The 15,207-nt window shown below is 46.6% G+C and overlaps 1 protein-coding gene across 1 annotated transcript; it reads left to right on the top strand.

The window, feature by feature from the left end:
- The first annotated feature begins 169 nt into the window (after positions 1 to 169).
- POLR2I (RNA polymerase II subunit I) lies at positions 170 to 14,541 on the top strand. The gene is made up of 6 exons (XM_077192927.1): positions 170 to 267; positions 2,283 to 2,337; positions 4,100 to 4,173; positions 7,711 to 7,788; positions 11,046 to 11,097; positions 14,388 to 14,541. The coding sequence occupies exons 1-6, from the start codon at positions 209 to 211 to the stop codon at positions 14,448 to 14,450; spliced, it is 381 nt and encodes a 126-aa protein (XP_077049042.1). The 5' UTR covers positions 170 to 208; the 3' UTR covers positions 14,451 to 14,541.
- The last annotated feature ends 666 nt before the right edge of the window (positions 14,542 to 15,207 follow it).

Below are 15,207 nucleotides of genomic sequence, written 5' to 3'. Positions count from 1 at the left end.
CCAATAAGAAGACGAGCGGGGCGTGTCTAAGAGTAAAAGGACCAATAAAATAAAGAATGGGCGGGGTACATAGGATTGACCAATAGAAATAAGGCATATGAGGGTCTAAGGGAGTAGTGACCAATGAAAAGCTGGGAAGGGCATGATTGATGGGCGGTTTGACCAATGGGATGAGGGAGGAAGTGGAAAGGGGCGTGTCCGCGCAGCCATGGATGGGGACGGCGCGTACGAGCCGGGCTTCGTGGGGATTCGGTTCTGCCAGGAATGGTGAGGGAAAACAGCGGGAAAACAGCGGGAAAACAGCGGGAATGTGGGGCGGAAAACAGCGGGAATGCGCCGGGGATGCACCGGGAGAGGCGGGGGGGACAGGCGGGGTGCAGCGGGGAATGGCGGGAATCGTGAGGGGAAAACGAGGAATTGTGAGGGGGAAAATACAGGGAATGGTGAGGGGAAAAATACAGGGAATTCTGAGGGAAAAGTATCAGGATTTTTGGGGGGAAAATTGGGAATCGTGAGGGGAAAAATTGGGAATTGTGAGGGGGAAAACTGGGAGTTGTGAGGGAAAAATACAGGGAATTTTGAGGGGAAAAGTTTCAGGGAATTGTGAGGGGAAAAATTGGGAATTGTGAGGGGGAAAAATCGGGAATTGTGAGGGGAAAAATTGGGAATTGTGAGGGGGAGAAATTGGAAATTGTGAGGGGAAAAATATTGGGAGTTGTGAGGGGAAAAGACGGGAATTGTGAGGGGAAACATCGGGAATCGTGAAGGAAAAAATATCGGGAATTGTGAGGGCAAAATTGGGAATTGTGAGGGGGAGAAATTGGGAATTGCGAGGGGAAAAAAACGGGAGTTGTGAGGGAAAAATACAGGGAATTTTGAGGGGAAAAGTTTCAGGGAATTGTGAGGGGGAAAATTGGGAATTGTGAGGGGGAAAAATCGGGAATTGTGAGGGGGGAGAAATTGGAAATTGTGAGGAGAAAACATCGGGAATTGTGAGGGGGAAACATATCGGGAATTATGAGGGGAAAAGACGGGAATTGTGAGGGGAAAAATTGGGAATTGTGAGGGGAAAAGACGGGGAATTTTGAGGGGAAAAATTGGGAATTGTGAGGGGAAAAATATTGGGAGTTGTGAGGGGAAAAGACGGGGAATTTTGAGGGGTAAAATTAGGAATTGTGAGGGGGAGAAATTGGAAATTGTGAGAGGGAAAAATATCGGGAATTGTGAGGGGAAAAAAGGGAATTGTGAGGGGAAAAAATGGGAATTTTTAGGTGAAAAATTGGGAATTTTGTGGTAGAAAATTTGGAATTTTGAGGTAAAAAAAAGGGAATTTATGGTAAAAAAAGAGGGAATTTTGTGGTGGTAAATAGGGAATTTTGGGGTAAAAAAGGGGGAATTTTGTGGTGGGAAAATGGGAATTTTGTGGTGGAAAATTGGGACTTTTATGGTGGAGAATTGGGAATTTTGTGGTGGAGAATTTTATGGTAAAAAAGGGGGAATTTTGTGGTAGAAAATTTGGAATTTTGTGGTGGAAAATTGGGAATTTTGTGGTGGAAAATTTGGAATTTTATGGTGGAGAATTGGGAATTTTGTGGTGGAAAATTGGGGAATTTTATGGTGGAGCGTTGGGAATTTTGTGGTGGAAAATTGGGAGGTTTGAGGGGAAAAATTGGGAATTTTGTGGTGGAAAATTGGGAATTTTATGGTGGAAAACTGGGAATTTTGTGGTGGAAAATTTGGAATTTTGAGGGGAAAAATTGGGAATTTTATGGTAAAAAAGGGGGAATTTTGTGGTAGAAAATTTGGAATTTTGAGGGGAAACATTGGGAATTTTATGGTGGAGAATTGGGAATTTTATGGTGGAAATTGGGAATTTTGAGGTGAAAAATTGGGAATTTTATGGTAAAAAAGGGGGAATTTTGTGGTAGAAAATTAGGAATTTTGTGGTGGAAATTGGGAATTTTGTGGTAAAAAAAGGGAATTTTAAGGTAAAAAAGGGGGAATTTTGAGGTGGAATTGGGGAATTGGTTGTGGTGGAAATTTGGGATTTTGTGGTGGAAAATTTGGGAATTTTGAGGTGAAAAATGGGAATTTTGTGGTGGAAATTGGGAATTTTATGGTGGAGAATTGGGAATTTGAAGTGGAAATTGGGAATTTTGGGGTGAAAAATTTGGTAATTTTGAGGGGAAAAATTTGGAATTTTGAGGGGAAAAATTGGGAATTTTATGGTGGAAACTTGGGAATTTTCCCCCTGGAGCCTCCCAGTAATCCAGTTTGCCCAGTAACAACATGCTGTACCCCAAGGAGGACAAGGAGAACCGGATCCTGCTCTACGCCGTGAGTGCCCAAACTGGGACCAGTTTGGGACTGGGACTGGGCCCTCAGCCCGCCCAGTCCATCCCAGTGCTCCCAGTTTGTCCCAGTTCATCCCAGTCACTCCCAGTTTGTCCCAGTTCATCCCAGTCACTCCCAGTTCATCCCAGTCACTCCCAGTTTGTCCCAGTTCATCCCAGTCACTCCCAGTTTGTCCCAGTTCGTCCCAGTTTGTCCAGTTCATTCCAGTCCATCCCAGTTTGTCCCAGTCCATCCCAGTGCTCCCAGTTTGTCCCAGTTCATTCCAGTTCGTCCCAGTTCATCCCAGTTTGTCCCAGTCCATCCCAGTTTGACCCAGTTCATCCCAGTCCATCCCAGTTTGTCCCAGTCCATCCCAGTCACTCCCAGTTTGTCCCAGTCCATTCCAGTTTGTCCCAGTCCATTCCAGTTCATTCCAGTTGTCCCAGTTCGTCCCAGTTTGTCCCAGTCCATCCCAGTCCATCCCAGTCACTCCCAGTTTGTCCAGTCCATCCAGTTCATCCCAGTTCATCCAGTTCATCCAGTCACTCCCAGTCACTCCCAGTTTGTCCCAGTCCATCCCAGTCACTCCCAGTTTGTCCAGTTCATTCCAGTTTGTCCCAGTCCATCCCAGTTCATCCCAGTTCATCCCAGTTCATCCCAGTCACTCCCAGTCCATCCCAGTCACTCCCAGTCCATCCCAGTTCATCCCAGTTCATCCAGTCCATCCCAGTTTGTACCAGTTCATCCCAGTTCATCCCAGTCCATCCCAGTCACTCCCAGTTTGTACCAGTTCATTCCAGTTCATTCCAGTTTGTCCCAGTCCATCCCAGTTCATCCCAGTTCATCCCTGTTCATCCAGTTTGTCCAGTCCCCTCCAGTTTGTCCAGTCCATCCCAGTCACTCCCAGTTCATCCCAGTTCATCCCAGTCCATCCCAGTCATCCAGTCCATCCCAGTTCATCCAGTTTGTCCCAGTCCATCCCAGTCCATCCCAGTCCCAGTCCCTCCATCCCAGTTTGTCCAGTCCATCCCAGTTTGTCCCAGTTCATCCCAGTTCATTCCAGTTCATCCCAGTTCATCCCAGTCACTCCCAGTTTGTCCCAGTTTGTCCCAGTTCATCCCCAGTTTGTCCCAGTTCATCCCAGTCACTCCCAGTTTGTCCAGTTCGTCCCAGTTCATCCCAGTTTGTCCCAGTCCATCCCAGTCCATCCCAGTTCATCCCAGTCCATCCCAGTCCATCCCAGTTTGTCCCAGTTCATTCCAGTCCATCCCAGTCCATCCCAGTCGCTCCCAGTTTGTCCCAGTCCCTCCCAGTTCATCCCAGTCCCCTCCCAGTCCCTCCCAGTTGATCCCAGTTGTCCAGTCCCTCTCCCAGTCCCCCCAGTCCCTCCCAGTTGATCCCAATCCCCTCCAGTCCTCATCCCAGTTCATCCCAGTCCCTCCCAGTCCCTCTCCCAGTCCCTCCCAGTTGATCCCAGTCCCCCCCAGTCCCTCCAGTTGATCCCAGTTCATCCCAGTCCATCCCAGTCCCTCCAGTTGATCCCAGTTTCAGTCCCCAGTCCCTCCCAGTCCCTCCAGTCCTCCCAGTTTGTCCCAGTCTCTCCCAGTCCCTCCCAGTCCCTCCCAATCCCTCCCAGTTGATCCCAGTCCCTCTCCCAGTCCCTCCCAGTTGATCCAGTTTGTCCAGTGCCATCCAGTCCATCCCAGTCCCTCCCAGTCCCTCCCAGTCCCTCCCAGTCCCTCCAGTTGATCCCAGTTTGTCCCAGTGCAGGAACTGTGATTACCAGCAGGAGGCTGACAACAGCTGCATCTACGTCAACAAGATCACACACGAAGTGGAGTGAGTGCTCAGCCAGGCCAGAACACCCCAAAATATCCCAAAAATTATCCCAAAATATCCCTAAAAATACCCCTAAAATGTTCCTAAAGTATCCATAAAATATCCCCAAAATATCCCTAAAATATTCACAAAAATATCCCCAAATATCCCCAAAAATATCCCAAAATATCCCTAAATTATCCCTAAAATATCTGCGAAAATACTCCCAAAATATCCCTAAAATGTTCCCTAAATATCCCAAATTATCTCAAAATGTCCCAAAAATATCCCAAAAATATCCCTAAATTATCCCTAAATATCCTAAAATATCCAATCTAAAGATCCCAAAATGTTCCAAAATATCCAAAATATTCCCCAAAATATCCTCAAAATATTCTCAAATACTCCAGAAATATCCCCAAAAATATCCCAAAATGTTCCTAAAATGTCCCCAAAATATCCCCAAAATATCCCTAAAATGTTCCTAAAATATCCTAAAATATCCCAAAAATTATCCCTAAAATATCCCAAAAATATCCCTAAAAATATCCCCAAAAATACCCCAAAAATATCCCTAAAATATCCCAAAAATATGCCCAAAAACAATCCCAAAAATATCCCAAAATTTTCTAAAATATCCATTCTAAAATATCCCGAAATAGTCCCTAAAATATTCCCAAAAATATCCCTAAAATATTCCAAAATCCTAAAATGTTCCCTAAAATATCTCCAAAATATCCTCAAAATATCCCCAAAAATATCCCTAAAATGTTCCAAAATATCCCCAAAATATTCCCTAAAATATTTCCAAAATATCCTCAAAATATCCCCAAAAATATCCCTAAAATGTTCCCAAAAATATCCATAAAATATCCGTAAAATATCCCTAAAATTATGCCAAAAATATCCCCAAAATTATCCCTAAAATGTTCCTAAAATATCCCTAAAATATCCCCAAAATATTCCCCAAAATATCCCCCAAATTATCCCTAAATTATCCCTAAAATATCCCAAAAAATATCCTCAAAATATCCCAAAAATTGTCCCTAAAATGTTCCCAAAATATCCCTAAAAATATTCCTGAAATGTCCCAAAATATTCCTAAAATATCCCCCAAAGTATCCCAAAAATTATCCCTAAAGTATCCCCAAAATTCCCAAAAATTAAATTCCCTAAAATGTTTTGGGAATTTTTCGGAATTTTTGGGGGAATTTTTAGGAATTTTTGGGGGAATTTTGGGTGGATTTTTTGGGAATTTTGGGTGAATTTTTAGGAATTTTTGGGGGGAATTCTGGGTGGATTTATTGGGAATTTTGGGTGATTTTTTTTGGAATTTTTTGGGAGAATTTTGGGTGGATTTTTTGGGAATTTTTGGGGGATATTTGGGTGGATTTTGGGGGAATTTTGGGTGGATTTTTTGGAATTTTTAGGGGAACTTTGGGTGGATTTTTGGGAATTTTGGGGTGGAATTTGGGGAATTTTTGGGGAATTTGGGTGGAATTTTTTGGAAACTTTGGGAATTTGGGGTGGATTTTTAGGAAATTTGGGGGAATTTGGGGTGGATTTTAGGAATTTTTGGGGAAATTTGGTGGATTTTGGGATTTTTTTGGAGAATTTTTCGGGAATTTTGGGTGGAGTTTTTGGAATTTTTGGGGGGAATTCTGGGTGGATTTATTGGGAATTTTTGGGGGAATTTGGGGTGGATTTTTTCGGAATTTTAGGGGAATTTTTAGGAATTTTTGGGGGAATTCTGGGCGGATTTATTGGGACTTTTGGGTGGATTTTTTTTGGAATTTTTTTGGGAATTTTGGGTGGAGTTTTTGGGAATTTTTGGGGGGAATTCTGGGTGGATTTTGTGGGAATTTTGGGTGGATTTTTGGGGAATTTTTTGGGAATTTTTGGGGGAATTTTTAGGAAATTTTGGGGAAATTTTGGGTGGATTTTTTCGGAATTTTGGGGGATATTTGGGTGGATTTTTTGGGAATTTTGGGGGATATTTGGGTGGATTTTTGGGGAATTTTGGGTGGATTTTTTGGGAATTGTTTGGGGAATTTTTTGGGGAATTTTGGGTGAATTTTTGGGAATTTTTGGTGGATTTTTTGGGAAATTATGGGGGAATTTTGGGTGGATTTTTTGGGATTTTTTGGGGGAATTGGGTGGATTTTGGGTGAATTTTGGGTGGATTTTTGGAAATTTTTTTGGAGAATTTTTAGGGAATTTTTGGGGGATTCTGGGAGGATTTTTGGGAGAATTCTGGGAGGATTTTTGGGGAATTTTGGGGGAATTTTGGGTGGATTTTTTGGGGAATTCTGGGTGGAATTTTTTGGGAATTCTGGGTGGATTTTTTGGGGAATTCTGGGTGGATTTTTTTGGCATTTTGGGGAAATTTTGGATGGATTTTTTGGGATTTTGGGGAATTCTGGGTGAATTTTTGGGGAATTTTTGGGGGATTCTGGGTGAATTTTTGGAATTCTTTGGAAATTTTTGGGGGAATTTTGGGTGGATTTTTTGGGAAATTTTTGGGAAATTTTTGGAATTTTGGGTGGAGTTTTTGGGAATTTTTGGGGGGAATTTTGGGTGGATTTTTTGGGAATTTGGGGGGATTTGGGGGAATTTGGGGATTTGTTGGGAATGTTGGGGTGGAATTTTTGGGGAATTTTATGTAGATTTTTTGGGAATTTTGGGGGATTTTTGGGAATTGTTTGGGAATGTTGGGTGGATTTCTTGGGAATGTTTTTTTGGAATTTTGTGATTTTTTTGGGATTTGGGTGGTTTTTGGGGAATTTTGGGGGGATTTTTTTGGATTTTTTTGGAATTTTGGGGGGATTTTTTGGGAATTTTTGGGGGATTTTTTGGCAGACTTTTGGGGATTTTTGGGGGGAATTTTGGGTGGATTTTGGGGTAAATTTGGGGTGATTTTTGGTGGATTTTTGGGGAAATTTTGGGTGAATTTTGGGTTGGGTGGTTTTTGGGAATTTTGGGTTTTTGGGTGATTTTGGAATTTGGGGATTGGAGGATTTTTGGGAATTGTTTGGGGAATTTTTAGGAATTTTGGGGGAATTTGGGGTGGATTTTTTTTAATTTTGGGGGAATTTTTTGGGAATTTGGCGGAGAATTCTGGGGGAATTTATTTTGGGGGATTTTGGGGGATTTTTTTGGAATTTTTTTGAATTTTGGGGGATTTTTTGGGAATTTTTGGGGGATTTTTTGGCAGACTTTTTGGATTTTTGGGGAAATTCTGGGTGGATTTTTGGGGGAATTTTGGGGGAATTCTGGGTGGATTTTTGGGGATTTTTTGGGATTTTTGGGGGGAATTTTGGGGTGGATTTTTTGGGAATTTTGGGGGAATTTGGGTGGATTTTTTGGGAATTTTTGGGGGATATTTGGGTGGATTTTGGGGGGAATTTTGGGGGAATTTTGGGGGATTTTTGGCAAACTTTTTGGGATTTTTTGGGGGGATTCTGGGTGGATTGGTTTGGGGTGAATTTGGGGTGAATTTTGGGGTAAATTTTGGGTGAATTTTGGGGTGAATTTTGGGGTGAATTTGGTGCTTTGCAGTGAGCTGACCCAGATCATCGCTGACGTGTCCCAGGATCCGACCCTGCCCCGCACCGAGGATCACCCGTGCCAAGAGAGGCCTGGGGACACCTGGGGACACCTGGGGACACCTTGGGGACACCTGGGGGACATTTGGGGACAATTTGGGGACAATCTGGGGACAATTTGGGGACAATCTGGGGACAATTTGGGGACATTTGGAGACATTTGGGGACAATTTGGGGACATTTGGAGACATCTGGGGACATATGGGGGAGGTTTGGGGACACCCTGGGGACACTTTGGAGACATTTGGGGACATTTTGGAGACATTTGGGGACACCTGGGACAATTGGGGACACCTGGGGACATTTGGGGACAATTTGGGGACATTTGGGACAATTTGGGGACATTTGGGGACACCTTGGGGACACTTTGGGGACATTTGGGGACCAAATGGGGACATCTCGGGGACACCTGGGGGACATTTGGGGCCGTTTGGACACATTTGGGACACCTTGAGGACATTTGGGGACCAATTGGGGACACCTGGGAGTCATCAGAGACCCCTGGGGGACACCTGGGGAACATTGGGGAACACCTGGGGACATCTTGGGGACACCTTGGGGACATTTGGGGACACCTGGGGGACATTGGGGGACATCTGGGGACATTTGGGGACATCAGAGACCCTTGGGGACACCTGGGGGACATCTGGGGACACCTGGGGGACACGTGGGGACACTTTGAGACCCTTGGGGACAAATTGGGGACATTGGGGGACATTTGGGGACACCTGGGGGATGTCAGGAGACACCTTGGAGACATTTAGGGACATCTGGGGACACCCTGGGGACACCCTGGGGACATCAGAGACCCTTGGAGACACCTGGGGGACACGTGGGGGACACCTGGGGACATGTGGGGACAATTTAGGGACACCTGGGACAATTTGGGGACATTTGGGGACACTTTGGAGACCCTTGGGGACATCTGGGGACAATTTGGGGCACCTTGGAGTCACCTGGGGGACATTTGGGGACACCTGCGGACCTTGGGGAACAACTTGGGGACACCGTGGGGAAATTTGGGGACACCTTGGGGACATCAGAGACCCTTGGGGACACTTTGGGGCCATTTGGGGACACCTGGGGGACATCAGAGACCCTTGGAGTCACCTGGGGTACATTTGGGGACACCTTGGAGACATTTAGGGACACATTTGGGGACACCTGGGGGACACCTTGAGGACATCAGAGCACCTTGGGGACATTTGGGGACACCTGGGGGACACCTTGGGGACATCAGAGCCACGTTGGGGAAACCTGGGGACACTTTGGACACATTTGGGGACATCTGGGGACACTTTGGGGGCCCTTTGGGGCCATTTGGGGCCATTTGGACACATCTGGGGACACCCTGGGGCCATTTGGGGACACATCTGGGGACACCCTGGGGCCATTTGGGGACACATCTGGGGACACTTGACATTGGGACACATTTGGGGACCATCTTGGGGCCACTTGGGGGACACTTTGGACACATTTGGGGCCATTGGGGCCACTTTGGGGCCATTTGGGGACACTTTGGACCCGTTTGGTACCATTTGGGGACACATTTGGGGACACTTTGGGGACACCCTGGGGCCACCCTGGGGCCATTTGGGGACACTTTGGGACACTTTGGGGACACTTTGGACACATTTGGGACACATTTGGGGCCACCTTGGGGCCATTTGGGGACACTTTGGACACATTTGGACACATTTGGGGCCATTTGGGGACACATTTGGGGCCACCTTGGGGACACATTTGGGGACACATTTGGGGACACATTTGGGGCCACCTTGGGGCCACCTTGGGGACACTTGGACACATTTGGGGACACATTTGGGGACACATTTGGGGCCATCTTGGGGACACTTTGGACACATTTGGGGACACTTTGGACACATTTGGGGCCATTTGGGGCCACCTTGGGGACACATTTGGGGCCGTTTGGACCCATTTGGGGCCACATTTGGGGACACATTTGGGGCCACATTTGGGGACACATTTGGGGACACCTTGGGGTCATTTGAGGCCACCTTGGGGCCATTTGGGGACACATTTGGGGACACATTTGGGGACACTTTGGACACATTTGGGGCCATTTGGGGACACTTTGGACACATTTGGGGCCATTTGGGGACACATTTGGGGCCACCCTGGGGACATTTGGGGACACATTTGGGGACACTTTGGGGCCATTGGGGGACACATTTGGGGACACTTTGGGGCCACTTTGGACACATTTGGGGCCACTTGGGGACACTTTGGACACATTCGGACACATTCGGGGCCATTTGGGGCCACATTTGGGGCCACATTTGGGGACACCTTGGGGCCACATTTGGGGCCACTTTGGACACATTTGGGGCCACATTTGGGGCCACATTTGGACACATTTGGGGACACTTTGGGGACACATTTGGGGACACTTTGGGGCCATTTGGGGCCACTTTGGGGACACCTTGGGGACACTTTGGGGACACCTTGGGGACACTTTGGACACATTTGGGGACACCCTGGGGCCGTTTGGGGACACTTTGGGGACATTTGGGGCCATTTTGGACACATTTGGGGCCATTTTGGACACATTTGGGGCCATTTGGGGCCATTTGGGGACACTTTGGACACTTTTGGGGACACCTTGGGGTCATTTGGGGCCATTTGGGGCCACTTTGGACACATTTGGGGCCATTTGGGGCCACATTTGGGGACACTTTGGACACATTTGGGAACATTTGGGGACACTTTGGACACATTTGGGGCCATTTGGGGACACCTTGGGGCCATTTGGAGACATTTGGGACCCTTGGGGACACATTTGGGGCCATTTGGGGACACATTTGGGACACTTTGGACACATTTGGGACCATTTGGGGCCACATTTGGGGCCGTTTGGGGACACATTTGGGGCCGTTTGGGGCCACCTTGGGGACACATTTGGGGCCACTTTGGACACATTTGGGGCCACTTTGGACACATTTGGGGCCACCCTGGGGACACATTTGGGGACACTTTGGACACATTTGGGGCCACCTTGGGGCCATTTGGGGACACTTTGGGGCCATTTGGGGACACTTTGGACACATTTGAGGACACCCTGGGGCCATTTGGGGCCACTTTGGACCCATTTGGGACCATTTGGGGACACTTTGGACACATTTGGGGCCATTTGGGGCCATTTGGGGACACTTTGGACACATTTGGGGCCATTTGGGGCCATTTGGGGCCATTTGGACACATTTGGGACACTTTGGGGACATTTGGGGACACGAGGAGCTCAGGGCCGCTCTCGCTGTCCCCGTGCAGGTGTGGGCACAAGGAGGCCGTGTTCTTCCAGTCCCACAGCGCCCGTGCTGAGGTGAGGGAAAACCCCAAAAAAAACCCCAAAAAGACCCCAAAACCTCCCAAAATCCTCCCAAAAATCCACAAAATCCTCCCAAAAAACCCCAAATCCTCTCCCAAAAAACCCTAAAAAAACCCCCAAAATCCTCCCTAAAAACCCCCAAAACAAACCCCAAAACAGCCCCAAAACAACCCCAAAATCCTCCCCAAAAAAACCCAAAATCCTCCCTAAAAAAACCCCAAAACAACCCCAAAACAAACCCCAAAGCAAACCCCAAAACAAACCCCAAAATCCTCCCTAAAAACCCAAAATTCTCCCTAAAAAAACCCCAAAACAACCCCAAAACAAACCCCAAAGCAAACCCCAAAACAAACCCCAAAATCCTCCCTAAAAAACCCAAAATTCTCCCTAAAAAAACCCCTAAAAAACCCCAAAATCCTCCCAAAAATCCCCAAAATCATCCTTAAAAAACCCCAAAACAACCCCAAAACAAACCCCAAAATCCGCCCTAAAACAACCCCAAAATCATCCCTAAAACCCCAAAAACAACCCCAAAATAAACTCCAAAATCATCCCTAAAAAACCCCCAAATCCTCCCTAAAAAACCCCCTAAAAATCCCAAAATCTTCCCTAAAAAAACCCCAAAATTATCCCCTAAAAAAGCTCAAAATCCTCACTAAAAAACCCCAAAAAACCCCCAAAATCCTCCCCAAAAAAACCCCAAAACAAACCCCAAAATCCTCCCTAAAAAACCCCAAAATCTTCCCTAAAAAAGCCCCAAAACAAACCCCAAAATCATCCCTAAAAAACCCCAAAACAACCCCAAAATCCTCCCAAAACAAACCCCAAAACAACCCCAAAACAACCCCAAAATCTGCCCTAAAAAACCCCAAAATCCTCTCCCATAAAAACTCCTAAAAAGCCCCAAAATTCTCCCCCAAAAACCCCAAATTGTCCCTAAAACCCCTCAAAAGCCTCCCCTAAAAGCCCCAAAATTCTCCCCTAAAAAACCCCAAAACAACCCCAAAAAAAACAACCCCCAACAATACCCCAAAACCCAACCCCAAAAAAAAAACCCCCAAAAGACCCCAAAACAACCCCAAAAACCTCCTCAACCAAACACCCCAAAATCTTCCCTAAAAAACCCAAAATTCTCCCTAAAAAAAAACCAAAAAAAACCCCAAAATCCTCCCCTAAAATCCACCAAATCCTCCCTAAAAAACCCCCAATCCTCCCCCAAAAACCACCAAATCCTCTCCCAAAAAACCCCCAAATAAACCCCAAAAACAACCCCAAAATCATCCCTAAAATCATCCCTAAAAACCCCAAAAATCTCCCCCAAAATCCCTCCCTAAAAGACCCCAAAACAACCCCAAAATCATCCCCAAAACAACCCCAAAATCATCCCTAAAACTCCTCCCTAAAAAAACCCCCAAAACTCCCCAAAACAACCCCAAAATCCCTCCCTAAAAACACCAAAACAAACCCCAATCCTCCCTACAAAAAACCCTAAAAAATCCCCAAAAAAAACCCTAAAAAACGCCAAAATCATCCCTAAAAAACCCCAAAATCCTCCCTAAAAAAACCCAAAATCCTCCCTAAAAACCCCCTAAAAAATCCAAAAATTCTCCCCAAAAAAACCCCCAAAAATCTCCCCTAAAAACCCCCAAAATTCTCATTAAAAACCCCCAAATTGTCCCTAAACCCCCCCAAAATCCTCCCCTAAAAAAACCCAAAATCCTCCCAAAAAAACCCAAAATCCTCCCAAAAAAAACCCCAAAATCCTCCCCCAAATCCTCCCTAAAAACCCCCAAAATCCTCTCCCAAAAAACCCCAAAATCCTCCCTAAAAAACCCCAAATCCTCCCCCTAAAACCCCTAAAAAAGCCCAAAATTCTCCCTAAAAAAGCCCAAAATTCTCCTTAAAAACCCCCTAAAAAACCTCAAAATCCTCCCTAAAACCCAAAATTCTCCCCTAAAAAACCCCAAAATCCTCCCAAAAAAAACCCCCAAAAAACCCCCCAAAATCCTCCCAAAAAACCCCAAAATTCTCCCTAAAAAACCCCAAAATCCTCCCTAAAAAAACCCCAAAATTCTCCCCAAAAAACCCCAAAATTCTTCCCAAAAAACCCCAAAATCCTCCCCTAAAAAAACCCCAAAAATCCTCTCCCAAAAAAACCCAAAAAACCCCAAAATCCTCCCCTAAAAAATCCCCAAATCCTCCCAAAAAAACCCAAAATTCTCCCTAAAAAAACCTAAAAAACCCCAAAATCCTCTCCCAAAAACCCCCTAAAAAAACCCCAAAATCCTCCCAAAAAACCCCAAAAATCTCCCCAAAATAACCCCAAAATAAACCCCAAAATCCGCCCTAAAAACCCCAAAAACAAACCCCAAAATCCTCTCCCAAAAAACCCCAAAATTTCTCTGGTCCTTGTGGGATTTGGGGATTTTTGGGGTTTTTTGGGGAGGGGTCCCAGGGGATTTTGGGGCTTTTTGGGGGAGGTTTTGGGGGTTTTTTGGGAGGGGTCCCACGGGATTTTGGGGTTTTTTGGGGTTGTTTTTAGGGAGGATCTGGGGGGAGTTTTAGGGTTTTTTTGGGGGGAGTTTTGGGGTTTTTGGGGAAGGATTTTGGGGTTTTTTGGGAAGGGGTCCCAGAGGATTTTGGGGTTTTTTGGGGGGAATTTTGGGGTTTTTTGGGTTGTTTTTTAGGGAGGATCTGGGGGGAGTTTTGGGGTTTTTTGGGGGATGTTTTGGGGTTTTTTGGAGAGGGGTCCAAGGGGATTTTGGGGTTTTTTGGAGAGAATCTTGGGGGGTTTTTAGGGGGGATATTTGGGGTTTTTAGGGAGGGAATTTTGGGGTTTTTTGGGGTTGTTTTTAGGGACGATCTGGGGGGATTTGGGGTTTTTTGGGAGGAGTTTTGGGGGGTTTTTGGGGGGAATTTTGGGGTTTTTTTGGGGGAGGTCCCAGGGGATTTTGGGATTTTTCGGGGAGGTTTTGGGTTTTTTTTGGGGAGGTTTTGGGGTTTTTTGGGGAGGGGTCTCTGAAGATTTTGGGATTTTTTGGGGGGATTTTTGGGGATTTTGGGGTTTTTTTTGGGGGGGATCCCAGGAGGGTTTTAGGGAGGGATCCCAGGGGATTTTGGGAGGACTCTTTGGGGGATTTTGGGATGGATTTGGGATGAATTTGGGGTTATTTTGGGTGGATTTTGAAGGGGATTTTTGGGGGAAAGATCCCAGGAGCTTTTTTAGGGGAAAATTTTCCAGCGATTTCCCCAAAATGCCTCAAATTTCCCCCAAAATCCCCCAGGATGCCATGAGGTTGTACTACGTGTGCACGGCCCCGCACTGCGGGCACCGCTGGACGGAGTGACCCCAAAAGTGACCCCAAAAGGGACCCCAAAATGGCTCCAGGACCCCAAAAATGGCTCCAGGACCCCAAATGTGACCCCAAAACTGACCCCAAAAATGACCCCAAAAATGGCTCCAGGACCCCAAATGTGACCCCAAAAATGGCTCCAGGAGTGACCCCAAAACTGAGCCCAAAGGGACCCCAAAAATGGCTCCAGGACCCCAAAAATGACCCCAGGAGTGACCCCAAAAGGGACCCCAAAAATGGCTCCAGGACCCCAAAAATGACCCCAAAAGTGACCCCAGAAATGGCTCCAGGAGGGACCCCCAAAACTGAGCCCTAAGGGACCCCAAAAGGACCCCAAAAATGGCTCCAGGACCCAAAATGTGACCCCAACCCTGACCCCACAAATGACCCCAAAAATGGCTCCAGGAGTGACCCCAGGACCCCAAAAGTGACCACAGGAGTGACCCCAAAAGTGACCCCAAAGGGACCCCAAAAATGGCTCCAGGAGTGACCCCAAAAGTGACCCCAAAAGTGACCCCAAAAGGGACCCCAAAAATGGCTCCAGGACCCCAAATGTGACCCCAAAAGTGACCCCAAAAATGACCCCAAAAGTGACCCCAAAGGGGACCCCAAAAATGGCTCCAGGACCCCAAAAATGACCCCAAAAGTGACCCCAAAAGGGACCCCAAAACTGAGCCCAAAGGGACCCCAAAATGGCTCCAGGACCCCAAATGTGACCCCAAAAGTGACCCCAAAAGGGACCCCAAAAATG

The sequence above is a fragment of the Agelaius phoeniceus genome, chromosome 36 (assembly GCF_051311805.1).
Source record: "Agelaius phoeniceus isolate bAgePho1 chromosome 36, bAgePho1.hap1, whole genome shotgun sequence".
NCBI classification, from domain to species: Eukaryota; Metazoa; Chordata; class Aves; order Passeriformes; family Icteridae; genus Agelaius; species Agelaius phoeniceus.
This window is presented reverse-complemented; position numbering and strand designations above follow the sequence as displayed.